The sequence below is a fragment of the Chinchilla lanigera genome, unplaced genomic scaffold (assembly GCF_000276665.1).
Source record: "Chinchilla lanigera isolate Chin_1 unplaced genomic scaffold, ChiLan1.0 scaffold00093, whole genome shotgun sequence".
Taxonomy (NCBI): domain Eukaryota; kingdom Metazoa; phylum Chordata; class Mammalia; order Rodentia; family Chinchillidae; genus Chinchilla; species Chinchilla lanigera.
The window spans coordinates 7,863,015-7,889,440 of NW_004955494.1; the positions used below are offsets into that span (position 1 = coordinate 7,863,015).

Below are 26,426 nucleotides of genomic sequence, written 5' to 3' on the forward strand. Positions count from 1 at the left end.
TTGGAAAAAAAGTTGTTTCAGAATTACTTATTAAATGACTCAGCAACATTATCATCTTTAAACACATTTAACAGTAGACGTACTCACATTGTCCCGCAGAAGTCACACGCAGTAAGCTATCAGGACTCCAGACAGCAGCCAGAGATAATTCAGGCCATGTACAAGGCAAAACTGAGTCAGATTATCTTGCCATGAATGCTATTTGGTGTTTTTACAGTGCCTAAAAAGACAAACTTCAGAACAGAATACTGATAGCTGTTTTTTTTTTTTTTTTGGTTTTTCTCTGGTACTGGGAACCGAACTCATGACCTTGTGCTTGCCAGGCAGGTGCTTTTGCTGCTGAGCTAAATCCCCAGCCCCTGATAGCTGTTTTTTTAATGGTAGTAGATTGAACCCAAGGTGTTGACAATAAGCTAGATCCCCAACCCTTATTTTCTTTATTCTGAGACAAGGTCTTGCTGAGTCACTAAGTCGCCAGGTTAAATGCAAACTTGAGATCTTTCTCAGCCCCTCAAAGTGCTGGGGTCATAGGTATGTGTCACACCAGGCTTCTGTTGACTTTCACTTTAGCTGACAGAAGAATCTCTCCCTCATCAAAATCTGCCCGCTTTGATGTCTGTCACGTGTTTCAAAATAGTTCAGTGGGGTAGAGAGGAATGAGAAGAAGGTTATGAGATGGGAGATGGGCGATGGGCACGAGTGTCCTTCGTGCTATTTATACTCTACTTTTGTGGATCTTTTAACATTTTGTATCATAAAAAGGTTTTTAGCAACATGTATCTGTCAATCAGAGTAAATGGTAGCTTAAAAGGCCCAACTGACTCAAATAAAATCAAGTCAGTAAGTACGGCCCTGTTGCATGTACACAGATGTGGTGGCTTCCAGCTCACCTTCAAAAACTTACCCTGGGAACTTTCAATATATTTCTAGGGACAACTTAATGTACCAGAGTCCTAAAGGCTAGATGAGATGACTAGAATGCTGCTGGATGGGTTTCCCCGGGGAGATGTCAAAAGAACCTACCTCTGAGTTGGGAAGGCACCGACAGAACCAAGAGTGACAAGCCCAACTTGACATGTAAATGGGTTCATTAGAGGTGACTTGCTATATAGCGTGATGGATGCTTAGGGACAGCCGCACTACCAAAGCCAGCTTGTGCCCCTTTGGTTCCCAAGCTCCTGTTTATATAGGCCTCTAAATTAAATAGCAAACCAACACAAGCTGAAACCAGAATCCATGGAAAGAATTATGTTTACATTCACTCTGTTCTCATCCTTATCAGGAATTCCACAGGCCTTGGCAAACACAGGGATGGACAGCTCCATCTGCTGCAGTCTAGCACCTGGCTCAGGACTTGCTGAGGCCCACAGGGTGGCAAATGGAGCCACCTTGGCCGGGCCTCTGAGAACTATTCTTTCTGTGGTGCTAGCCTCTTCATCTGTTTTTTCTCGGTAGCTAAATGCCGCAGACCTGGTGATTTATAAAGAAGAGATGTTTGCTTGGCTCATGGTTCCATAGAGTGGGAAGTTGAGCATATGGTGTTAGTATCTGTTCAGCATCTGGCAAGAACTTTCCTGCTATCATAACACGGTAGAGGCCAACACATGGTGGGACAGAGCATGTGTGCTGGCTCACGATTCTCTCCTTTCTGATAAAGCCACTAAGGCTCCCATGGGGTCTGACCCTCATGTGTCATCTAGTCCTTATCCCCTTCCCAAGGTCTCACTTCGAACTGCCATTAACGTATGACTTTGGGTACTGTTTCCACTACATGAACTACTGGGGACATATTCAAACCACGACACTCTCCAATAAACAAACTACCAATTGCAGAACAGTGACTTTCTGTCAAATGACTTTGTCATTAGAGGGAGATTGGATGATCGGTGTTCCTGTATCTCAGATATCTCATAGCCTTTGGGATCAGAGGTTTAAATTCCTCTCATGGTCTGATGTGAAAGCTCCTGGGCTACAGCATGACACAGCATCTGCCACAGCCAGATCCACTCTGAGGCAAGGCACAATTTAATAGAACAAAAGGTACTACATACATGAACCCAAAACTTGCAAAACTCAGTCATTCAAAAGACACAACCAGGAAACCAGACCAGGATCTTTCACATTAAGGCAAGGTTGGTGTGTTCCTGAGGAAAGGGTACAGAAAGTCTCTCCAGGTAAAGAGGGAAACTTTACTCTGAGAAGACTCTTGTATGACACTTGTACGCTAAGAGCATAAAGATGAATGAAGTATAACAGTAAGGATAATAAATTTTCCAATAAAGCTTTCTTCTCTACTCATTTTGTGAAAATCAGAAAGGGGCTAAGAAAATAAAGACACCTAAGGACATGGTAGAAAGAACAGGAAGAGGGAGTACTTGACCAGATCTGATCTCTGTCTCGAGAGGAGCAATGTAAACGTAACCAGGATTTTTGCTTTCAGTCACCAACCTGGCCAATTCTAACCCAACAGGGACTTTTTTCCTAACACACTAACAATTCTGACCACACATGCGCGTGCGCGCACACACACACACATACACTAACAACACAAACTTCTCCAGAAGGCTATGGGAATGGGAAGGTTTTATCTAGAAGACAAACAAGTGCTGCTATTAATGTGCACATTGGGAGCTGTATTTTAATAAATTAAATGTGGTCATGGGCAAAAGAATATAGATGAGCTTGGAAATAGTTAAGCTTGATCCTCCTTACACAACTTTACCAAGGAAAAACACATTAGATACTATGTATTCTAGCTAATGATGCTTTGTTATATCAGTGCTCAGATTTGTGAGGACTTCTGGGTTTTGGAGAGGAGCTACTCTTTAGAAAGACAAGTTTACAATATCTGTAGTATACTATCAGGCTAGAGTACTGAAAAGTTAAGTCCCTAGAGCACCTCGTTCCATAAGCCCACACTAAACCATTGCTGGGACAATCATTTCAACCTAAGCTGGGGACATGTCCAGCTGGCCCCAGGGCAGAGCTGCTTCTCCAAGGAACAAATTCCTAGATGGGCTGTCTTACTTTAGAGGGAAAAAACTGAATTTCTGTCATTTCAGAAGGATGCCAAGGTTAGGATGCAGCCATCTAGACTGCTGCACCAGAAATCCTGGATAACATTTTAACAAGGAAAAGAAAACAGGTTTCTTAGATGTTTTAAGGCTGAAGTGCTTGAGATGCTACAAGTAGTTTTATGTAAAGTTTTCATAAATATCTTTTGTTCACATGTATTTCAGCTAAGATCTCAAAAACCTTAAGACCAGTCGTTCTCTATCTTGAGAGCTCATCCCCAGCTTGGGAAGTCTGCAAGATCCCACAGTGCTGCTCTGGATGTGAGCGCTGCCCTGTGGGAGGGGCCACCTGAGGCGGACATGGGTGAGGAACAAAGGGAGAACCCAACTGCATTAAGACATGGTCACCACCTGGGCCCAACCACTCTGAAGTGTTTCCGGAGATGAAGCTACTGAAAAATGGTCAGGGTGCATCTTAGCTGTAGGCTTGAAATCTGAGGAAGGTAGAACTGCTGCATTTTCAATCATGATCTCTGAATCCTGGGTCTGACGTATTTGGTTGCATTGCGTGACACTAAAATGAAAGGCTCCACAGAGAGTAATAAATGCAAATCATATATGGCTGGCAGTGAGCAGACCAGATACATCTCTTAAGCCATCTTCAGCCAAGCCCTAGGAGTCCTAAATTAAAGATCCAATGGAGACCAAGCAGCAGCAAAGCCTTTACAATTTGTTTCTATCAAATGCCAATTTACTATAAAATGGATACAAATAAGTGACTCCATCAACAGAAAACCAGGAAAAATGGTAAATAGTTGTAACAGTTACTGTAACTGCAAATATTTTACATGACTTATCATTGAATTACATGTGACTTGCTTTGAAGCAGAAGCAGCAGTTAAATGATGATTTACACACTCTTAGCTTCTAACAATACACTGGGGGAAAGAGTATCATTGAGGTTGATAAACAATCTATTCTGTCTGTGGCCACCCTGGTGACTCTACACAACAGGCTGTAACTTTTTGTCCTTAGTTGATGAGCAGTGAACGTGTGTGAAAGCCCCCATGTCCCATCACTCCTGCACAGGTGAACAGAATTCACACTGTATTCCACCTTCCCCAGCCCCAACCTGAAATTTACAGGAAGTCAGGAGGGTCTGGGTGTTGACACTACAGCAAGCCCATGAGTGTTACAGGAAGACAGCACTCAAAGACTACTCCAGACACCTACTGAAAATTTAGCAAATACACAGAGACACTCTGGGCCATTTTCAGTCACAGAACTTTATTTGTAAACCAACTGTAAGGATCCAAAGGTTAAAGTTCAAAAACCAACAACAATACAAAAAAAATGGATCATAAGTAGCCATGGCTGTGTCTATCCTGCTCATTTTAGTGGCTAAAGAAGAATTCTACTGAATGTCAAACAAAAGGATGACTCTGGACTCATGAAAGGACCTCGTTGTGGTGTTGGTCAGCCTTCTTGAAAAAATCATCTGTGACTTTCCCATTTAATGGGCCTCTGGTCTTAACTACCAAAGCATTTTTTTTCCTAAAGGAAAAGACTAGAATTAAATATTTATATGTATTATACATTATCAAGTAATCCTTACTACCATCTTAAAAATATTATGAAATAAAAAGTGAACTACCTATTGGTACAGTTTCTGCTGATGGTGTCTGAATGATTTATTGAGTGATGAATACCTTCAACTTTATCTCCATCTGTCACTCTCCCATCTCAGAAACTAACAAAACAATCTGATTAAACCCCACTGGCTACTAGTTTGGTGACTAGTCCAAACAGGACTAGCAGGAAAGCTAATCCCTAAGGCTTATGACATAAGCACTTATGTACCTTCAAGCATTATCTGGACCAAAATAAGTTTACACAAACTTTACCACCTAACCTTGGAAATATCTGAAAAATCAGGAGAAAAAGAGAGAAATCAGCACCCATAACACAATGCATGGCACATCTATTCCTGGGCAGCCACCACGTGGGAAAAACTTTATTTTTTGGCTTGTTTCACTTTTCCTTGGTCATCCACTTTCTTAATGGCTGCCTGGATGGCCTCTTGGTCCCCCAGGAACTGGTGAGGTCCAACAGCACGCATGTTCTCATCCAGCTCCAGGAGAATGGGGACTCCAGTAGGAAGAGTAATGTTGATAATGTCTTCATCTGAGATACCTGGTGATTGGAAAGAAAGGACAAGGTGTTAAAGACAAACGCAGGAGGAAGCTCTGTTGAACTGTTTGACTACAATCTGATGGAGCCCCCTCTGAACTGCATGACTGAAACCCTCTCAGGGATTATGAGGCACGCCAGCTACAATTCCAGGATGCTAGGAACTTTCTAGAAATTACAAAACAGAAAGCTTAGAGAGTTGCAAGGAGTGCTACATCTTAGAAGAGCACATACCTCTGGGCAACCTGTTCCTGACCATTCCTTTTCTAAATCTGAAAGAGATTAAAAATTATCTTCTCTAGGCTGATCTTAAAGCTAGACTTTTCATTAATATCTACATTCTATATTTGATTAGAATGTGATTGGGTTTCCAACACTAAGTGAGACTGGAATACCCTGGGCCAGACCTGATCAAGCAGGAATTCTCTGCCCTAGGTGCTCAGGAAGTGCAGGGAAATTAAGAAAGGGCTTTACAGCATGCTTTGTAAACAGGTATCATTCTTCCACTGTCTTTTAACATCCCCGCTGCTAGCACAGGAAGATGTAAGCAATGGACATGTCACCATTAATTCTTTTTAAGACACAAGTAAATTATATAGGTGCTTCAACTTTGACCAGAGAATTTGAGTTGTAGTAGTAACAGTGGTAGTAATAATATTTTTATTACTCTAGCTTCTTTCAACAGTAAACAGTTAATATCCTGAGAACACACTACAGTACATGCCAGGTGGTCTTCTAAGCACTTTATACATATCATCTCATCACCACCCTCCTATGAAAATGTTATTATTTTCTCCATTTATCCATGCAAGAAGTTCTGGCACACAGAGGTTAAGCAAACAACTCAAGATCACACAGAAAGCAAATGGCAGAGCGCAGATTTAAGCTCAGGTGTCTGTACTTAACGTGTAATGTAGTGGCTCTTGAGTTTCTCTGCATTCAAAATGGGCAAAGAGAAAGTATGAGAAAAGAGATGGAACTAAGTTAAAAAGAAACAAAGTATCCAAACTATCTACATTTAAATCATACCTTTATTAATTATCTAGACTTCTAAACTTAAGCATAGGCTCTGTTCTATATTAATAGAAAGGATCCAGGTAGAGAAAGTTTGAGAAGCCAAGGATTTGTCTTCACTTGATGGGGGCAAAATGAGCTATTACCAGGATGCACTTTGTCATTTTAATAATTAATTGCTGGTTGGAACCTAGAGCAATACCTAGAGTCACAGAATCACTGCACTGGATACTTACTGCCTGTATGGGTCTTCCAATTTCATGTCTAGGCCCAGAGGAGCTACCTAATAACGCCTATGCACAAACTATCCATCCTCAAACAGCTACAAAACACTGGAAAGAATTCTACTTTGGAAGACTAGGTGAGAGAACACACACCCTCCTCCCTCTCTGAGCATTACACAGGGCTGTGGCATAGTAGGGATGGCTTAAATGAGAAGTGTAGCACAATAAATACTTCTTTCCATCCTAGGAATGCTCTTCCAGGTAGAAGTTCTAAGAGGAAGGCTCCTAGCTCAACATTCAGTTGCCCAGTCCACTCTCACTCAGCCTCACACAGGATTACCACTACAGACCAAAGATGGCAAGGACAGATACCTTCAGACCAGACATCCGGGTGTTCATCAGGGAGATGACTGTCCTAGATTCCAGGAGCCCTCTGGCTCCATAAGTCAGAAAAGCCGGCAGATGGGCAGCAACTGCCTCATGCAACCCCAAGAGGGAAGGAGGGGGGTTCGACATTGTGTGGTTTAGAGGTGACCACTGCAGCTTCAGAATCCAACAGTTCTCACTCTCAAATTTGGGGCACCTCTTGGGGTCCCCAAGCTGAAAGCACCCAACTAACCATCCTTTTTATAGGGAAGGGTGTGGGGGAGTGGGCCAGCATTTTATTCCAATAAACAATTTCTTCATTTACCTAATGGGAGAGGCCAAGCTTTATTTTATTCTTAACAGTTAAGAAAAGCAGAGGCACCTGAGAGGCACGATAGACTGAGTACTATTTACATTCACCTGTTGTGCAAGGACCACACTTGACCTGTGTGTAGAGTCAATAGGCATACTGCTCACTGAATCACAGAAAGACGGATTTTATTAATTTCTTCAATTAGCCTAAATTCTCCCAGAAGAAATCAATTTGTTATGGAGATAATAAAAATGACCATGTTTGACTAATGTTTACCAATAGAAATAAAAGAGATGGGTGTACCTATCAGCACCTTGGATTTACCATTAACAGATTATGTGTCTTTACAATGTCACAACTATTAACCTTCACTTAAATTCTAGGACACAGGACTTTATTTTTAAATAAAGACTAAACATTCTTCTTGTATTCAATACTGTACTGGAGCTTCCAGCCAGGACAAGTAGAAATGAAATAAAAGGCATCCATGTTGGAAAGGAAGAAGGAAGACTATCTCCACTTGCAGATGACAGGATACCACTGAAAAAGACTATTACAACTAATACTGTAAACAAGTTACCAGTAGGTAAGCCTGCAGGACATAACACCAATACCAATAAATCAAATGTATGTCTATACAATAGTGATGAGGAACAAGGAAGTGAAGTTAAATACATAATACTATTTATAATAACGTCACAAAGACTAAAATAAGTTTATTCAACAAGTACAAAACTCTGACCACTATTAAATATAGCTCAAATTAAATATGAATATATATATGTGTATATATATATATGTGGATATATATGGAAAGATATCCTGTGTTCATGTGTTAAAAGACTTAATTTCAGTTGGATTTTTTTTTGCAGGAATGGAGAAAACTGATCTTAAAAGTCATATGGAAATTCAAAGAATTCTAACTATGCAAGACAGTATTATGAAAGAAGAGAATTGAGAAACTAGATCAAGATAGTGTGGTCCTTGTATGTAGTTATGTAGTACGCACATAAAGATAGACATAAATCAATGGAATAGAATTGAGGATCCTAAGTAAACCCCTATATTGTTGATCAACTGATTTCAACAACTATGCCAGAACAATTAAATACAAAAAGAGTCTTCTGAACAAATGATGGTAGGATAGCTGCACTGCCATATGCAAGAGAGTGAAACTGAACCCTTTGCTCATACTATCCATAAAAAACCTCTAAAATATATTTAAAAACTTAGATGTAAGTGCTAAAACTAAAACTCTTAGAAGAAAACATAGGAGTAAATTTGTCACACCCTTACATTAGACTACGGTTTTTTTTTTTTTTTTTGTTTTTGTTTTTGTTTTTCTCCGGTACCGGGAACCAAACTCACGACCTTGCGCATGCCAGGCAGGCGCTTTTGCCGCTGAGCTAAATCCCCAGCCCAGACTAAGGTTTCTTAATAGGTACCAAAAGCACGGCAATAAAAGAAAAAATAAAATTAGCATGCAAAAGTTGTGCTTTAAAGGATACCATAAGAACATGAAAAGACAACCAGAAAATAGGAAAAAAAATTTTTTTGCAAGTCATATATCCAGTTAGGGACTTCTATTTAGGCTATACAAAGAACATTTGTGTTTCAAAAATAAAAGACAAATGAATAAATTAGGGGCAAAAGATCTGAACAGACATTTCCCCAAAGATATACAGATGGTCAATAAGCACAGGAAAGGATGGTCAACACCCTTAGCCATTAGGGAAATGCAAAGCCAAACCGCAAGGAGGCCCCACTTTGCACCTACTAGAATGGCTACAATATTTCAATATAAATATAAAGATATACATATATATACACACACATATGCATTATCAAAGATATGGAGAAATTAGAAACATAATCCATTACAGAATTCGGAATGTAAAAGGCTGTAGCTGCCTTGGAAAACATCTGGCTGTTCCTCAAACAGTTAAATATAGGAGCAATTCTCCTAGGCATATGCCCAAGAGAATGTTAACTCAGATCCACACTAAAAGTTGTACATAAACGTTCATAGCAGCATTACTCATAACAGCCCAAGGAAACAATCCACATGCCCATTAACCAGTAAACAAATAAATTCAAGGCAGTATAGCCATACATTGGAATATTATTTAGGAGTAAAAAGGAATGAAGTATTGACGATACATATTACAACATGGCTGAGGCCTGAAAACATTATGCTAATTTTTTAAAAAAGCCAGTTATAAACCCCACATTTTGTATGATTCCATTAGTCCAAAGTGTTAAACACAGGCAAGTTCATCATGGTGTACATGCAGTAGATTAACTGTTGTTGAGGGCTGGGTCAATGGGAGAATGGGGCGTGGTAGCAACTGAGGGATATAAAGTTTCTTTTAGAGGCAAAGAAAAATATAGGTAAGTCAGGTTAAACACATGTATCTCCTCAAACATTCACTATTTCTTTACAGTGAAAACATTTTTTAATCCTTTTTTCAAGCTTTTTAACATACAGTCCATAATTATTGTCTATTTTGTCACTCTGCTGTACAACAGCACACCAGAAGTTCTTACTCCCATTGAACTGTAACTTAGTATCCCTTGACCAATCTTTCCTTATCCCTTCCACCTTCTAAAATATTTCAAAATTGTTTGCAGTGAAGGATTTACAATTCTGGGCATACAGCGAACCCTTTCAAATCTACTGATTCTGCATCCATGGATTCAATCAACCATGGATGGAAAAATACTAAAACAATTACAACAGTATTGAATAGGTATAAACTTCTTTCTGGTCCTTATTCCTTAGACAATACAATGTGACAAATATTTACACTGCATTTACATTGTATTAGATATTGTAAGTAATTTAGAAAAGATTTAAAATTTATGAGATGATGTGTGTAGATTATATGTAGATATTATGCCATTTTATTTAGGAAGTGTGAACATTCACAAATTTGGGTTTCTCGGTTTTCTGCAATCAATCTTCCATGGATACCAAAGGATGAGTGGATAGCACAAGCCACTGACTTGTACATTTTAAATGGTGATTATGTCCTAATAAAATTCTTAAAAATACAAACAGATCCAGAAAGGTTATATAAACCTGTGCAAGGGACGAGACTATTAAGCTAGCAAAAATGGACTTGTTTTTTTTTTTTAAACTCCCAAATCCCAGGACTCTGGTCATCTGACTTATCCATAGTTATTTCTACTACCACAAAAGGGGAGTGAAGACAACATTCATATTTCTGCTTTGTTTTTGTAAAATGCTTGGTATCATAACTAGACATCAGCACCCGCAGTCCCCAAGACTGGAAAAGGGCATAAACAAGTTAGCTGGGCTCTTTATAGTAGCTAATACACAGGGCTGTGATGGGGCAGTTTAAGGGTTACTGGGTGTGACCTTAGAAGTGAGCTCTAGGTTTTTGGCAAAGGCTAGGACACAAAAGGGACTCACTTGTTCGAACATGGCATTACATTTAACCTGAGCCCACAGGTGGTTCTCTTTCATAGCACCCTCTCAAGCTTACGCCTGTGCCTCAGCTAATAAGCCACGGTTCTGCGAGCCCACTAAACAATGGCACTGGAACTATGACGTTTCGCCTAAAGGAGAGTGCAACAAAAATAAAACTGTTTCCCATAGATAAAGCTAACACTCCACTTTAATGCTTGTTAAGTCATTCACACAGTAGATGAATTGCTTACAAATACTTAAAATACTTAGACCGGTTAATAACCAGTCAATGAGACTTATGTGACTAAAAACCTCACAGTGAAGCCATCACTCATTACTCAATTTTGACATAAACTACATTCTTCAAACTAAGACAATTATACAAACATGCCAGACATGGTAGTGCACGCCTATAATCTGAGCACTGGGGAGGCTGAGGCAAAAGGAGCGTCATGCGTTTAAGCGCAGCCTGGGCTACATAGTGAATTCAAGATCAGCCTGAACTACATAGTGAGAGCCTGTAACAATAACAACAACAACAAGAAAGTTACACAAACAGTACTCTAAGGCTAAAATGCACATCTGCAGTAGACTAAACTGAACAGAATTATCACTATGATATATAATATACGATTGCAAATTGATTCTCTGGAACATGATATGAAAGTTAAAATGAGCGGCAGGTATCACATGCACTGGCATAGCTGGGCTTTTTTTTTTTATACAGAGTCCAAAAATATTCTACAGGGAAATGTCACCAATTCAGTATCTAGCCCATCACTCATGGGTCTGTCCGAAGCCCTCTCTCCATGTACCTGCTGTCTTTAATTCTTGAATCTTCATGTAGGAGCAGCTATTGAATGTTCATGTAGGAATTAACTGCCATTTTCTAAAATGACTGGAGTATTTTAAGAAGAAACACTGAAAGTGTGGGGGAAAGTCAAAGGGTAACATAATGCCAGCATGCGAAGAAATTTAAACTTCATTTTCTGCACAAGGACTAACTTCAGAAAGGCAAATCTATACTTACAAGTGACCAATTCACTTTAGCTGGGACTGGAGGCAAAGACACACAGTTTCGCACACTGCATGGACTGCAGCCTTAACATACGTCTTCTGTGAGAGGTGTGTGTGCAAATGCTGGCTTCCCCCACCAGGACTACGAGTTCCTTGAGAACAGGAACTATGTTTTATCAACTGCTATATTACCCAGGCTCTTAAAATAGTGCTTTACCACTGCAATAATGTAATAAATGTTTGCTCAACTGTAAATAGCACTATTATGGGGTCCAGAAAACCTTTAGTAATACCATCCACCAAATACACTGAATAAAAACATTTCAACTACATTTATTATATGAATATCTTTTACATGAAACTAAAGACTTTATGGAATAAAGGGTTAATTAAAAATTTTAAAACATGAAATTTATATGGAATGTGGAAACATTCTAAGGACTTTGTTAGAGGCACAGTGTTAGACAAATTTCAGAAGCAAATCAGACGATGCTGGGTGCATTCAGGGTGGTATCGCTGTAGATCAAAAGGAGATGGAAAGGAAGACACAAGCTCCCCAAAAGGCCAGACCTTGTGTGTCTAATTCATGCGTGGTGCCCTATTCCTTGGGCGAAGATCAGGATCTAATCTGGTGGACCCTGGGCACACAGCTAAACTGAACTAATTCTAACTCCTGGGCTTTCAAATTAAATCTAATCTTCTACTGTTTCAGACTTGATTAAAGGCTATGTACCCATTATGAACTTCACAAGGAAAAAAGCGTTCAAAGGTTTTCAGCCTCAAAGAAAAGTTGTTTACATCTAGTACTAATAGAAATTGAGATGAAACGTCTTCTACATATTTTTTAGTTTTTCTCTAAACTGCTTGCTCAAAAAATCTTTCAACTTCAGAAGTGGGAGAAGAGACATTCAGGGAGACAGAAAGACGTTTTATAGGACAGGAGGAAACCCCAATTCTGAGATGTGTACACTTTAAGGTTAGAAAAATAAAGCAACAGCTCCAGCCAGCTCCTTCAGCTATGAGGTTCCACCTACTCCTCACTTGCCTTGCTAAACAACTAAGTCACAGTCAAAATTCTACTGGTGTACAATTTGCGATGAGTTCTGTACCTTCTATTATCAGTTAGGGCTGAAAGAAGAGACTGAATTTCATAGATGACTTGTCTATTTTTAACTCTTTAAAATTTGAATACTAACTGTAAAACTCAAAGATGGGTTAGGGGAACAACCGAAAATGGGTTATTTGAATATTGTAACACAATGATAGAAAAGCATCCTCTCATTTAGAATAAGGCAAAGAATCCATTTTATAATTTAATTAAAATGTTCACATATAGATTCTACAAATCTAATATACTCAAATAAAATAAAAGAAAGCTTAACTATACTGCTAAAAAACTGCCTCATAGATGGGAGGCTTGACCTCGTTGCTTCTGAAAATATCATGTTAAATGCCAAAGGTGACTAAAGCCAGTCCCAGTTCCCACAGCTAGTCCCAGCTGACCTTTTCTCCTCTGACTCTAATTCAGTCTCACCACTCCTCCGCTTGGTCTGTATACAGCTGCACACAGGTCTGCAGAGACCAAGTCTGTCTTACGTGAGCATCTTGCCTGTCACTCTTATCAAAACTTCAAGCTGCCCAATCCTATACTTGAACCCAGACTAAACAATTCACTTCCTCTGGCAAGGTGCAGACTGCAGCCAATGCTCAGTTTGGTACCTGGCTTTTCCTTTGATGGGAAACAGCAGGAAACCAACAGGAAGTGACTATGCCAACCACAGAGAAAGAAACACACGCCTGTCTGGAACACTACAGAATGGGATGTTTTGGATAGAAAGCTGATGTTAGGAGTTTTCACGGTGCTTTGTGAGATGTGTGTCTTCTTAAACCTGCATGGCCATGGTGCAGCATAAAAATCACCAACCCTACCATCTCCATTCTCAGTCCCCTTCAAACACATCTCCCTTCTCCTTCAGGCCTCGTCCAGCCTTTATCTTTCTCCATGTTCATATACTTCCTAAGTAAGTCTTTTCCTTGACTTTACTACTTCCCACACCAACTCCACTGTTTTAAATCAGTTACCCTCAAATCCTCCCTCTAACTCACTGAGGTAGAAGTGGACCCATAGGCTCTCCAAGAAATGAGCAGGTACAATGTCAATACTCAGGCAGCTTCCAGCCCTTCTCCCTCTTCTCCTTCAGTGCTGGGGATTTAAGCAAGGGCCTCACAGGTGCCAGGCAAGCGCTCCACCAATGAGCTACACCCTCCATCCCCAGCCCTCGACTCCTATTCCTATCACCATAAACAGACCTTTTAGAAAATGCTTTTATTCTACTTACTCTGAAATTTGCATCTGTGTGCTTCTGCCTTTCATCATGTCCTTATATTTGCCCTAATCTACTGTTTTCTAGACCAAACAATGACAGATCCTTTCACCCTTTAATCCCACAGATTATGTTTATGCTTTTAATGAGATATAAGTCACATACCTTTTATCTATAGTGCACATTTCAATGGCTTTGAGTGCATTCATACTGCTGTATAATCATCATAATTGTAGAACATTTTCATCACCCCCAAAAAGAAACTCGGCCCATGTAGCAATCACTTTCAATCTTATTGTACTTCACTCCCACTTTTCAGTCCCAGGCAACAAGTACTGTACTTTCTGCCTCTACAGATTTGTCTGTTCTGGACATTTCCTATAATGGAAACCCAGGTGATCCTTTCTCATTGGCTTCTTTCACGTAAGATGATTTCAAGGTTCATCTCTGCTCTAGCACGTATCGCTCTAGTACTCCATTCCCTTTACTTTTTAATCATATTTCATTACGCCACTATAACACATTCCATTAATTGACAGACATTTGGGTTGACCTACTTTTGGCTATTATGAACAGGCTGTTATGTAAGTTTGCATGAAAGTTCTTGTGTGGAAATGTTCTTTTATCTTGGGGCCTGTTACAGATTGAATTGTGACCTCTAAAAAAGATACACTGCAGTTCTCATCTCCAGATCTCTGAATGTGACCTTATTTGGAAGGGGCCACTAACAGAAATAATGAAAGTTAAAATGAGGTCCCTGGGTGGGCCTTAATGCAACAATATTGTATCCTTAACAAAGAAAAACAAAAATTTGAGCAAGAATCACCAATACCCACCAAAGAAGACCACCTGAGGAGGGAGGGCCTGAGTGATGCTTCCACAAACCGAGGAACACCAAAGACAGCTGACTGTCCCCAAAGGCTAGACAAGGCAAGAGAGGATGGCCTCCTAGAACCACAAGAGGTACAGTACAACCTGCTAACTCAGCACTTCCAGCTCGCAAATGAAACTTCTGTTGTTTGAAGTCAACCAGTTTTGGACACTTCCTTAAGTCCCCCTAGGAAACTATCAAGTACATGCTAGGAGTGTGAATGTTCCATCTTAGGATATCTCTTTAACCCTTTTAGGGAACTACTGCATTATTTTCCAAAGCAGCCAGGCAATATGATTAAATTATCTTTCAATGAATTATTAATGGTTTCAAATTTTCCCTTAAATCAGAAAATCAAGCTTTTCTTTCTGCCTAACCTTGCCCTCTAGAGGTAATCTGTATCCCCACTATGACAGTCTCCTTCACCACTGGCTAAACCTTTTTACTATTTCCCTTAAAAATAACAGAAACAGTTAAATTAGTAATGTACTAATAAGAAGGGGCATCTAGCGTAATCTGTGATTGAGGCTACAGAGTAATCTTACAGTTAAACTTGAAGACGGGTGAAGAGCATAGGAGAGGTAGTCTTCCTTCCCTTCCTCCCCGCTTCCCTCTCTCTTCTTGTCAAAGGAGAGGTTTTAATGAGCGTGAAAAGAAAGGATCCTGAAGGAGATGGTAGCACTTCCTGTGGGGAGGGAGGCTGGTCACAAGGAGATCAAAATTCCACCTCTAGAAAAGGGATTGATGTGGTTGGGCAGAATACATCTGGCAGAAACTCAGAAATTCTGAATTTTAGTTTGTTGTCCTAACAGGAGCTTCAACTCTTTGTCAAACAATCAAATCCAATAATGATGAAATTATATATCATTTTATTAGATTTCTGATTATTCTGAACAAGGAAGAACAGAACCATCTATAGCCAAATAAATAAAACATACGCTCACTGACATACAAACGGATTAAGCGCCAGGTCTGGCCAATCAAGTTTTTAACACCTAATAAAGTCTGTAGATTTTAGATCTGAGCATGATTGGTGGATGTCAGGTATTTCAGTAATGATTCGGCTCTTGGTCATATAAAAATTGGGGGGAAATAATCATAGGCTAAAAAGTTTACATTAAAATCTTAGATCACTTTGTTTTGCTACCAATAACCTATTTGCACTTATTTCACGTACAATATCAACCTTTTCATTGTCACTGCCTCTTAAAGAAAAATAAGGAGGAACGGAAAGGAATGATGGAGAAACACATTCTAATACCAGATGGCCGACTGCTGGCAGTGATGCAGACCGGAAAGCAGAGCAGATCACTGCAAAAGCATAATATCTGGGACCAATACGGGATAGGAGGGGACAAAGTTCCCTCAAGGTGTCACAGGGAATCGCAGGTGACCTGGAGTCCTCAAATAGTTCGTGCTACTGAAGCAGAAGGTAATAAACTAGTACATTAAAAAAACAACATGGAGTAATTGAAATAAAATTAAGGCTACGTTCTTCAAACTTTCAGAGTCAAGACAAATTTTTTTTTTGTGTGTGTGTGTGTCCCCTTGGAACTTTCTCCTGATCAGTGACTGCTCAGTGTGGACAAGGAGGACTGGAAGAAAAGAACAGCTCAAGAACCCTAGGTTTGAAAACACAGCCCTAATCGTGTAAAGTTGGAAGAAAGTGGGCAAAAGCTGAAGTTCAGTTTACTTCACTTGAAAAACTCTAAGAAATTTACCTTCAATATCATTTTTACAATTTATTCCCTTCCTAGCCTACTTTCATTCTATTGCAACGAAACACATCATCTTTTTAGATCAGTGTTTCTCAAAATTCAGAATTCCAACCCACAGTACCCGCTAGCTGGCATGCAAATTCTCAGGCTCCACTCCAGACCTAATAACTTACAAACTGCAAGGATGGAGCCCAAAATCTGTCACAGGCACCTCTCAGATGACTCTGAGGCTCACTCATGTCTCAGAGCCTCTGCTTCAGACACTCTGAATGTCAAAGGCAATGGAGTTTTTATTTATAGAACAATTTGCTTCTTGAGTCCAAAGTGACAAAGAGGCAGACAGAAGGAAAGTCTGCAATGTAAATAGTGCGTCAGCTTAACTGCTAGATTACGGAACAAAGGTAACACTACACAACCTCTAATAAGCAAAGCTGGTACCTTCCAGATGTTTCAGGAGGGCTCTACTGCTATTTCCGTGAGCAGATATCAGAATGGTTTTGCCTTTCAGTATTTCAGGAGCAATCCTCTCATTCCAGTAGGGAAGAAGTCTCTCCAGAACATCCTTTAAGCTTTCAGCTCGAGGCAGCTGATCCAGGGGAACGTCGCACACTTTATACCTCCGGTCATTGTAGATTTCATGGTAGTAGGGATGCGACTCTTCGATAGGAGGTGGGGTCACATTGTAGCTTCTTCTCCACAGCCTCACTTGTTCTTCACCATGATTCAAAGCCATTTTCTCCCTGTTGAGCCCAATCAAGGCCCCATAGTGACGCTCATTTAGACGCCAGGAGCTTTCCACAGGGACCCATTCCTGGCCCAACTCTTCGAGGATCAGCCAGGCTGTGTGGATGGACCGATTAAGGATGGATGTGAACACAAGATCAAACTCGAAGTTTAGTGCTTTGAGTTGCTTCCCACAATTCCGAGCTTCCTCCAACCCTTCGCTGTTAAGTTTCTGATCCACCCAGCTACAAAATCGGTTCTCCTTATTCCAAGCACCCTCGCCATGCCTCAGTATAATAAGTTTGTACTTGGACATACTGACGGCTCAGCTCCCCTGCGATTTTCAAATGGAATGATGTTCAAGGACAGCAATACATCTAGAAAGAGAAAAAACAAAAAGTACAAGCTGTATTCTTTATTCACATGACTCCCTAGGGGTGGCAAGCCGCACAACTTCACAGCAGCCAGTATCTAAAATCAGCCGAAATTCCTTTGAGCAGTCTTGACGTCAGACATCTGTACCCATACACTACGGCAAGTATACACCTGTTCTCCAGATAATTATAGACAATCTGGTTATTTAGATTTTTTAATGCCTGTACAGTGTGTTGATGGTATGCTATAAAAAACCAGAACACTTCATTCTAATGGAATTCTGTTTCCACCAGATAAAAAGGCTATTCCTGCTTCCAGGATAGAGGACTTCATAGATAGACCCACAGAGGTCTGAAAGAATGACTCCTGTCTGGGTGGGAACCCACCCAGTTCCTAGCAGCTGATTCACGCTCCAGGCATCCGTCTCACTTTGTTTTTTCTCCAGTGGAAAAAACAAACATTTATCCATCTGCAACTTGCCTTCTTATTATGGAAGTTACTAAACATGTGAACTCAGTAAACCAGCACATACATCTCGTCTTGTATCTCTGACTGGTGGCAACCAGCTCTTCAGTGCCAGAGTCCATACCACACACAAGCAAAGGAAGGTATTCGACACACATTGACTCAGCACTGAAACAGCATGAAAAGTGATTTCAGGTGACATCACACTGGAAGTGGTACTCACCTAAACAATCTTTAACCTGCCTTAAGATGCAACTGTAGGCAGCAATAAATCCGGATGCAAAACAAGCTATCAAATGTGAGCAGCTGTCAGATGCTGCCTGGAGAAACAGATTACCAAGAGCAGGTCCACGGGAGTGGGGACCACACTGATAAGGGAGCCTCCTCTCCGACCGCGCAGAGAGTCTCGCACACCAGCCACATCTCAGCAGGAGGAAAATCGAGGAAGTGGGGTGAGCAGCTGTAAAGTGACTGTGAACTCCCTACACTTATGTTACTCAGAGATCTCTGCGTCCACTCTGTCCCCTGGAAACACCTGCAGCATGGCCAGTGCCAGCCTCGCGTCATTCTTCTTGTGGGGACGCAGCTCCAGTGGCCCAGCCCCCTCCACCCCCACTCGTGTTCTTCCACACTGGACAGTACAGATTGCCTGAGCAACACGGCCAAGTCTTCTGCCACTCGGCAATTTCCATTAACTTGGGATTTTCTGTCCCACTTCACTGTGAGTCACATATAGTTATATAACAACCAGTAACAAAGCTCAATGGAATCTGGATCTAGTTTCTACCTTTCATAGTAATTCTTAGAGATTCTAGGAGACTTAGAAATTAGGGAAGAAATCGATTAAGATGATTTGCAACTACCAAAAATAAGGCCTAGACCTCTTGAAAACTAGAGATCAAAAATGCCAGCCCCCATCAGCCTATCCTTGCCTCACCTGCCATTACAGAGTAGGCATCAAGCAAGAGAACAGCGAGGTATGATCTGCATGACAGTGGCCATCACCATAGTAATGCTCAGCTAGGGCATATATTCCAGGTAGGCCTTATTTTCAGGGAAACACAGTAGTGGTAAAGTCACAATAGTGAGGATTATGATGTCCCTTTCCTGCCAAGCACCAGATTTGAAGTATACATGGAGCAAGAAGTCCCATGTTCTCCAAAAGATGACCTGAAGATGCGGGAACTGGAGCTCAGGTGAAGGCATCTCACAGGGCTGAGAACTTCCAGGGAGAGGGCACAAAGTCTCTGCCCTCAGTCTAGGAGGGACATCAGGGTGGCAGAATAAAGAAGCGGACAAAAATCATCTGGACCATGCTTTGTCAGGTGACTGCCTGGCCCCAGAGACAGGATAATCATGAGGTTACTGAAACTCCATCTTTAGGGTCCTCACCTGGTAGAGAACAAGCATTCCGTATGTGTGCACATGCATGAATGCATGTGTCTGTGTGTTATATCCCCAAGGAAGATATTGTTTCATAATGTTTCTTTAGAAAGCCCAAATCCATGGGCTGGGGATATAGCTCAGTGACACAAGTGCCTGCCTGGCCAGTGCAAGGTCCTGAATTCGATTCCCTGTACCAAAACAAAACAAAACAAAAAAAACCTCTGTTACTAAAAAGCCCAAATCCAGTAGGGTAATACCACCTTCAGGCTGTGAGAACTGGACCTACCTCTGTGACCACTTATTATTTTAGTAGTGGTAGTGGAGGAGGAAATTGGATAAAAGCGAAGCTATCCACTGTTCCTCTGCTTCAACCTTTAGTTTGTCCTGCCAAGTGAGAATCTACCAGGCTAAGCAGCTAAAGAAGCTATTTTCTCTTCAAGCAAAGAAGGGCCTGATGGACATATTCTCCAAGCAGAAACACCTCTCCATCATCTTTTGACTATCAACTATATCAAGGGAACAAAATGCATAGCAATAACATCAGGTACCTACTGTCAAACTTTGTAGGATATTAATTGCTATATTTGCTTTCTTTATTTAAAAATAAAGCAAATTCTATTTTTATGCAAACTATATTTTATATGGATACATAGATCTATCTATATATAGATATATACATATATATTTATATAGATATTTATCTAGATATATCTATATATATCTATAGATATATCTATATATAGATATATCTATAGATATATATAGATATATCTATAGATATATATATTGGAGTAGAGGAATAGTGTTAGCCCACAAAAACTAAAAATATACCCCTTCCCTCACTGTGCTGTCCAGAAGGGCATATACGGTAAGGTACTAAACTAGTGTGTCTATCTCCAGGAAACAATGTTTTTCTCTCCTCTCCTTGGGACTGTTGACTACTTTTCTTATTTACCTAACTGCTGAATATGTGCAAAGGGGTGAGACCAAGCAGCATCAAAGCAGTTAGAACTTTTCTGGAGAACCTAGCATGTCACTGGATATCATGCACTAAGTAGGTGTTTTGGATGAGTCAAGCTAGACAACAATTATTAGGTCATGCTACTGAGGCTAATGCTTGACAATCCTAGTGGTAACCTCCAACGTAAAAACAGTCAAGGGGTGGTTTTTGTAGCCTGAGATGTTAACAAGCTTTAAGCCAAGAATCCCAGTGTATTTAAAATGGCAAACCAAAGTCAAGAGTAATGGTGCACTCTAGTTGTGTGCCCTGTATTTCTGTAAGTTTAGTATGTTCATGCATGGCCATGATCTTTGCAGAGAAAATGGAGACTGACACATGTCACTAGATGGCCAACTGGGATGGTGACCCACATCTTCTGCTTCCAATCCCTGGGTCTTTCATCCTTACCACTGATGACTTCATTCTTGGGGATACAGGCTCACTTGACTTTACCGCATGGGTGAATCTGCAGTCACAGCTCATCCTCCCAAACCTAGGCTACCACTTCATTAAATGTATCTGTGAAGAAGGGCTCAGCTCACTACTGTTCTGCAGACAAATCAAGGCAGAACGTCAGGCCAAGCAGTGATCACCCCAGCTGGTGAAGAAGGACCTTCCTAAGAACAGACTAAACCTACCCCACCACAGGGAAAAATTGCCTTTTTAAACCCTCAAGCGTTGATCCTTGTTTTGTTTTTTTGGTAAAGCCACCAACCTGCAGTTGGTTCTTAAGGTTCCTTAAATAAATATCCCTCAGCGAGCTACTGAGATTGAAAAACTCACTTTAATCCATAACTTACCCCATAGCAAAAGACGGGCCTCATAAATTATTGGATTACCATTCCCCAGAGATTTTTCCTTTTTCAAAGTTATGGTCTGGTTTGAAAAGAATGGCTACTAAACAAAGATATCTTCTACATGACTCAACCTCCTCCTCCTCCTTCCCACTCTTGCTCCCTTGTATGCATTACTTTCTTAGTTCTCTGACACATTACGTGTGTCTTGCCCATTCTAATGAAACTGTCCCTCAAGCGACTGCAGATTAGTTTCTTACTAAATGAAAACCATCATCTCTTAGGATTTGCACTGCTTTGATTCCCCTGAAGCTGACTACTTCCATCAGAGAAAAATACATGTGGGAAGACTTTGGTGCAGCATTTCCTCCAGCAGTCCTCTGTTATGTCCTTGGGTTCCTGTGCTTTTTGACCCCCCGTGGTAGTGATGATGATGATGATGATGACAATGATGACGATATTAACCACAAGAGCTAACATTCATACAGTGCTCACCGTGTACTTGGCACTGTTTACCCTCAACTACCATTCCATGGAATAGGTTCTATAATTACCCCTACTTTACAGATGCAGAAACTTAGGAGGTTTCATCCTTGAAACCTCAAACTTAGGTTTCATCCTTGAAACACGTTGCAAACCCCATGAGGCACAGCACCATGGTAGGCCTGTGAGGAGTCCAACACAGATTATGCTTTCAAGAAACCAATGAGGAAAGGTGATGTGGTGTGTGTGTGTGTGTGTGTGTGCATGTGTGTGTGTGTGTGTGAGAGAGAGACTAAAGCTGAAAGTAATTCATACCATGAAAAGCACTTATTCATAAAGGAAGCAGGAAGGAAGAAATTACTTCTGAGTAACTTCACAGCCATTGTACTCTTTAAGCTGCATTTGGAAAGACAGTTAAGATTTTGATTTATAGAAAAAGGGAAATAAATTCTAAAGAAACAATGAGTAGAGTCAAAGGAACAGGTGCACATAGAGAATAGCAAGCCCATCAAACAGGCTGGACTTATAAGAAGAGCGACTATACATCTTTATTTCCCTTGAGCAGTACTGCCTTAGGCCTGTTTCCTTCCCAAGCATAATTATTACTAGGGACCCTTTCACACTCAAGTATCCCATTTGGAAAATTATATGGTTACCCTAAGTATAGGGTATACCCAGGAAGTAGGAGGAGATGAGTCAAGAAAGTGAGACTGAACAGCGGCCCGAGGAAGGTTGGGTGCAAAGGATGCAGCCTCTTTTATAAATTGAGATGTCATTAAAAGTTAATAGCATGCATTTGGAGAGGATAGGCAGCACTCACACACAGAAAGACAGGAAAAACCAGGGGTGTGAGTACTATACTTGCTGTGAGGCTTTTGCAATAGTTCTGATAACGTATAATGAAGACCTGGGCCAGGATAATGGCTATTAAAGTGGGATGAAGGAGATAAATGTGAAAGATACTATGGTTTAGACATGATATTTCAGCTCTGATATTAGTAACTTTTTCTACAAAAGGGCAAATAAGAATTTGGGAGGACACTATGGGCTACAGGGTCTCTGTCATAATTATGTGCAAATCTGCTATTATAGCTGAAGCATCTATACATGGATCAGACATAAAAGAACAGGTGTGGATGTGTTACAATAAAACTGAGTATGAACACTGCCATTAGAATTTCATATAATTTTCATGCACATGAAATTCTGTTGTTATTAGATTAAGCTACATTTAAAGTGTAAAAACTGTTCACAGCTTGAGGGCTGCAGAAGAACAGGCCACGGGCCAGAAGGCTTGGAGGTATGCAGGTCCCAACCTACCTGGGTCCCTTCCTCACATCTTTTAACTACATCAGCATTTTTAGTCTTAACTAGGAATCCTGTCATAGGATGTACTATTAAATCATCAGATTTTATTCCTGGCCAGAACTTCAAAGTACCTTTAGTAATGGAATATCATTCACAATTATTTTTTTATCCCCTCACAGAAGACAAGATTGAGTACATTTAAATCCATCTAAGTTTTGCTTAATTGATTTAGGAATGGGTTCAAGATAAAACTATAGGAAAAAAGTAATGCATCTTGTTAACCTCCCTGAACATATATAGTCGGTCATTTAGACATGGTTTACTCCTCTGAGACATCTTCATAAACTATCCCACAGTGCCTTGAACTTCAGGTGAGTGTGTGCCTGATGAGCGGGAGGTGCTAAGCAACTGCTTTGGTAATAAAGAGACAAACGGGTGGTTCACAGGACATACTTTGCAGGTGACTTACCACTTTCAAAGATTTTTTACTATCTATGTATAGAAATTCCATCTGGATGCATTAAGCCATATAATTTCATATGCTGCATCCTACCTAAAACTGAGGCCCACCCTGTTTTCCAAATGAACAGTTTTAGGTCTTTGCTTCCTTCTTTCTTCAAATGTTTGAAAATTAATGTCTAAGACACTCTAAGTCATGCAAAGGTGGGGCAAAGCAAAGGGTCAAGTCCAGCCTCAACACTTAGTTTTTCTTCCATTTCCAAAAACTGAGCAAGAAATTTGATCCACAATATAATGTCAAGTTATATAAAATAAGGGCCTTAGAGCCAGAATCACTTTGACCCAAAGCTTATGGGTAAACATTAAATATTCAGTTATTTCTCCAGACCACTCAGATGTTTGTCCTGGTCCAAATCCTCAGCTTTGACCAATTCTTAGCTCCACCAAATGAGGGACCCACCTGTATAGAAGATGGGCTGACTCTATTGGAGGGCAGAGAGACAACGAGGTCATGATGCTCGGGATGAATTAAAATGAAACCATGCTCAAGAGAAATGCAATCCAGTGCTTAGTTCCTTACAGCTTCAAGTATCTTAATAAAATACACCTTCCCCCAAACCAAGTGCAACATTAAATGTTCAAACATGACTGTTCCTTAAAGTACTTAATATTCCAAGTTCTATTATTTTATAGCAACTTTTCTGTTTGTATTTACAATTATAAGAACATCTCTTTATAACCATTGCTCATGGATGTTTCCCACTTGTTACAGAGTAACAAAGTACACTGAGTTGGAGGCTCCCTGCTCACAGGGAAGAGAGACAGGTGGAAGAGATGCCTGTTTTCCTGGGACAACAGTACTTGTTCCAGCCTGCTTGGTACAAAACCATTGTGTAAAACACTCATATATCCCCTTCTTCTCTCTGGTTGCTTAATTCCTTAGAGTAGTAGCTTTGCCAAAACTGACTGTATCCCCAAATCCCAAAAATTCTAAGTAAAAAAACCTGGTTATAAGCCTGGCTCTGCTGCTTACTGACAGTATGACCTTGAATGTTTCATATCCATAAAGATGATAATAATGAAACTCCTATTCTCAAGGGACTGTTAGGAATATTAACTGAATTACGGTGAAGCACTCTACCAAAAACTGAGAGGCAGAAAGGAGGAGACTTTGAGGAATTCACAAATACTGGCAAAAAAATTTCAGGCCCATCAAAACCATCCTACCTGGCTCATGGTGAGAAAAGAAACAAAATCTGAGGATCAAGTAAACTGAGGGAGAAGATTAGAGAGGAGAAGTTTAAATTAGACAGTGGGAGGGAGAATGTGACAAATGTGGGTGGAAGAATATGATGGAAAGATAGTCCTAAAAACATTCTAAATAGTAAGTAACACTTTGCAATCTAAATACTTTTGTAGTCAACAAGGATATTTCCTCCATACCTGTGGCAAAATGTCAAAGAATGGGTTTTTGCTATTAATATTTTTTGTCCTGCTTCTCTACATACACTTCCTCTCATAACAGATTTCATTCCAAGGATGGTCAAGAAACTGTTCACTTCAAACTTTCTTGTCTCCTATATTCTCAAGGCAAGCCACACAAAGATGAATGCACAGAGGAACTTAGATGTATCACAGTGTAATATGCATTAGTGAAATATGCCTCTGAATGTCAACCAACCATTGGGTAGAAGGGAAAAGAGGGACAGGCCAACAGATCTTCCCAAACACTAACCATCTAACCATTAAGGATGATACTCTGCCACACTGTAACTCTTACTCTCCAAGTTCCTACAACGATCTGCTTGACTTGCTTTAGGGTAAATACGGATAATCTGTCCCTAAGCTGGGAACTTTTATCTGCAGAATTTACTGCAAAGATATTTTGCTTGTGGAATGGGATTGTCTAGTCATCTTTATTTTAAAGCATACTTTAATACAGCATGAACCTGAGAAATAATCTAAAGAAGCTTCTCTGCCTTTGTAAAGATGTGAAAATGGAAAGTCAGAGTTGCAATAATTTGTTTAAGTTTATAGTAATAGTAGCAGCTTCAGGACTAAACCCAAGATGTGTTGATTTCTAACTATGCCATTTGTTTTGTTTTCTAAAATTCTCTACCAGGGGAGGCTGTCAATCTATGGTGTGTGAGGTGCCACCGGAAAACACAGATGGATAAACCTAGTGGACTCAGGGGAGATAGTTTTGAAATAAAAATCAAATTGGCATGAGTTCTTTTATTATAGAAAACTTTGGTACCCACAGGTGAAAAACCCCTCTTGGGAAGGGGTTCACATTCACTTAGTTAATATTCTACAATCATTCACAAGCTATAAATTCTCCACAATTTGGAAGGGAGGAGGCAGGGGAATGGAAGTTAAGTTAGCTAACAACCAATTATTCTTCAAAGTCTAACTGCACTTAATTTCCATTATGCATCATTTTGACCTTATCTTATGTAGTACGCGCCCCCATCTCTTAGAACAGAGGGAATTACACTGACTTAAAGGTTCAGTGCTTTTACGAACCTGTAACCTGGCTCCTGAAACCGCTGCACATTTTCATCTCCTTTCCTTTTATGGCATTCAAGTGTTTCACATCTGTTTAAACCTTCAGGGCCACGTCTGCAATCTTCATTGATACAGTGGCAGAGCCCGATGCCCGAGAGGCCCCCACACCTGCCTCACAGTGCAAGAGGGAAAAGTTCATCCCCGCTTCAGCTGCCAGCTATTTCTGCCACCGAGTCACCAGCACCGGGCCTTCCTGCACCCAACAGAACCCCTCAGTCTTTCAAAACGGAATCGTTCGCACCTGTAACGCTTCTCATCAAAACCACTCACCTGCAAAGAGGCCACCAGCAACCGTTGCTGCCCAACAGAGTCACAGAGCTGCCACCGCCTCCTACAATTCATCGCTGCCGCCGGCATCAACACTCTTTTCTACCCCGCAGC

The 26,426-nt window shown here is 40.5% G+C and overlaps 1 protein-coding gene and 1 long non-coding RNA gene across 4 annotated transcripts; one reads left to right on the top strand and one right to left on the bottom strand.

Annotated features, from left to right (window-relative positions):
- Nucleotides 1-4,280: 4,280 nt before the first annotated feature.
- Nucleotides 4,281-26,426, bottom strand: Bpgm (2,3-bisphosphoglycerate mutase). Of its 3 annotated transcripts, none has more exons than XM_005405507.2 (3): nucleotides 26,316-26,426; nucleotides 16,923-17,584; nucleotides 4,281-5,207 (listed from the first exon to the last, which is right to left on the bottom strand). In XM_005405507.2, exons 2-3 carry the CDS (start codon nucleotides 17,521-17,523, stop codon nucleotides 5,029-5,031), a joined length of 780 nt encoding a protein of 259 aa, XP_005405564.1. In that variant the 5' UTR covers nucleotides 17,524-17,584; nucleotides 26,316-26,426; the 3' UTR covers nucleotides 4,281-5,028. The 3 variants fall into 3 exon arrangements, with proteins under 3 accessions (XP_005405564.1, XP_013360478.1, XP_005405565.1); XM_013505024.1 differs by lacking the exon at nucleotides 26,316-26,426 and adding an exon at nucleotides 26,004-26,094; XM_005405508.2 differs by lacking the exon at nucleotides 26,316-26,426 and adding an exon at nucleotides 18,985-19,055.
- Nucleotides 19,175-26,161, top strand: LOC102019286. The gene is made up of 3 exons (XR_264121.2): nucleotides 19,175-19,372; nucleotides 19,812-19,977; nucleotides 26,092-26,161. It is a non-coding gene; the product is annotated as an uncharacterized LOC102019286 (long non-coding RNA).

Bases quoted from the DNA above. Each gene is read 5' to 3' on its own strand.
- Bpgm (XM_005405507.2), bottom strand. From the start codon at position 17,523: ATGTCCAAGTACAAACTTATTATACTGAGGCATGGCGAGGGTGCTTGG. The intron at 5,208-16,922 runs GTACCAGCTTTG...TCCAATCACCAG, and splicing joins CCTCCTGAAACATCTGGAAG to GTATCTCAGATGAAGACATT.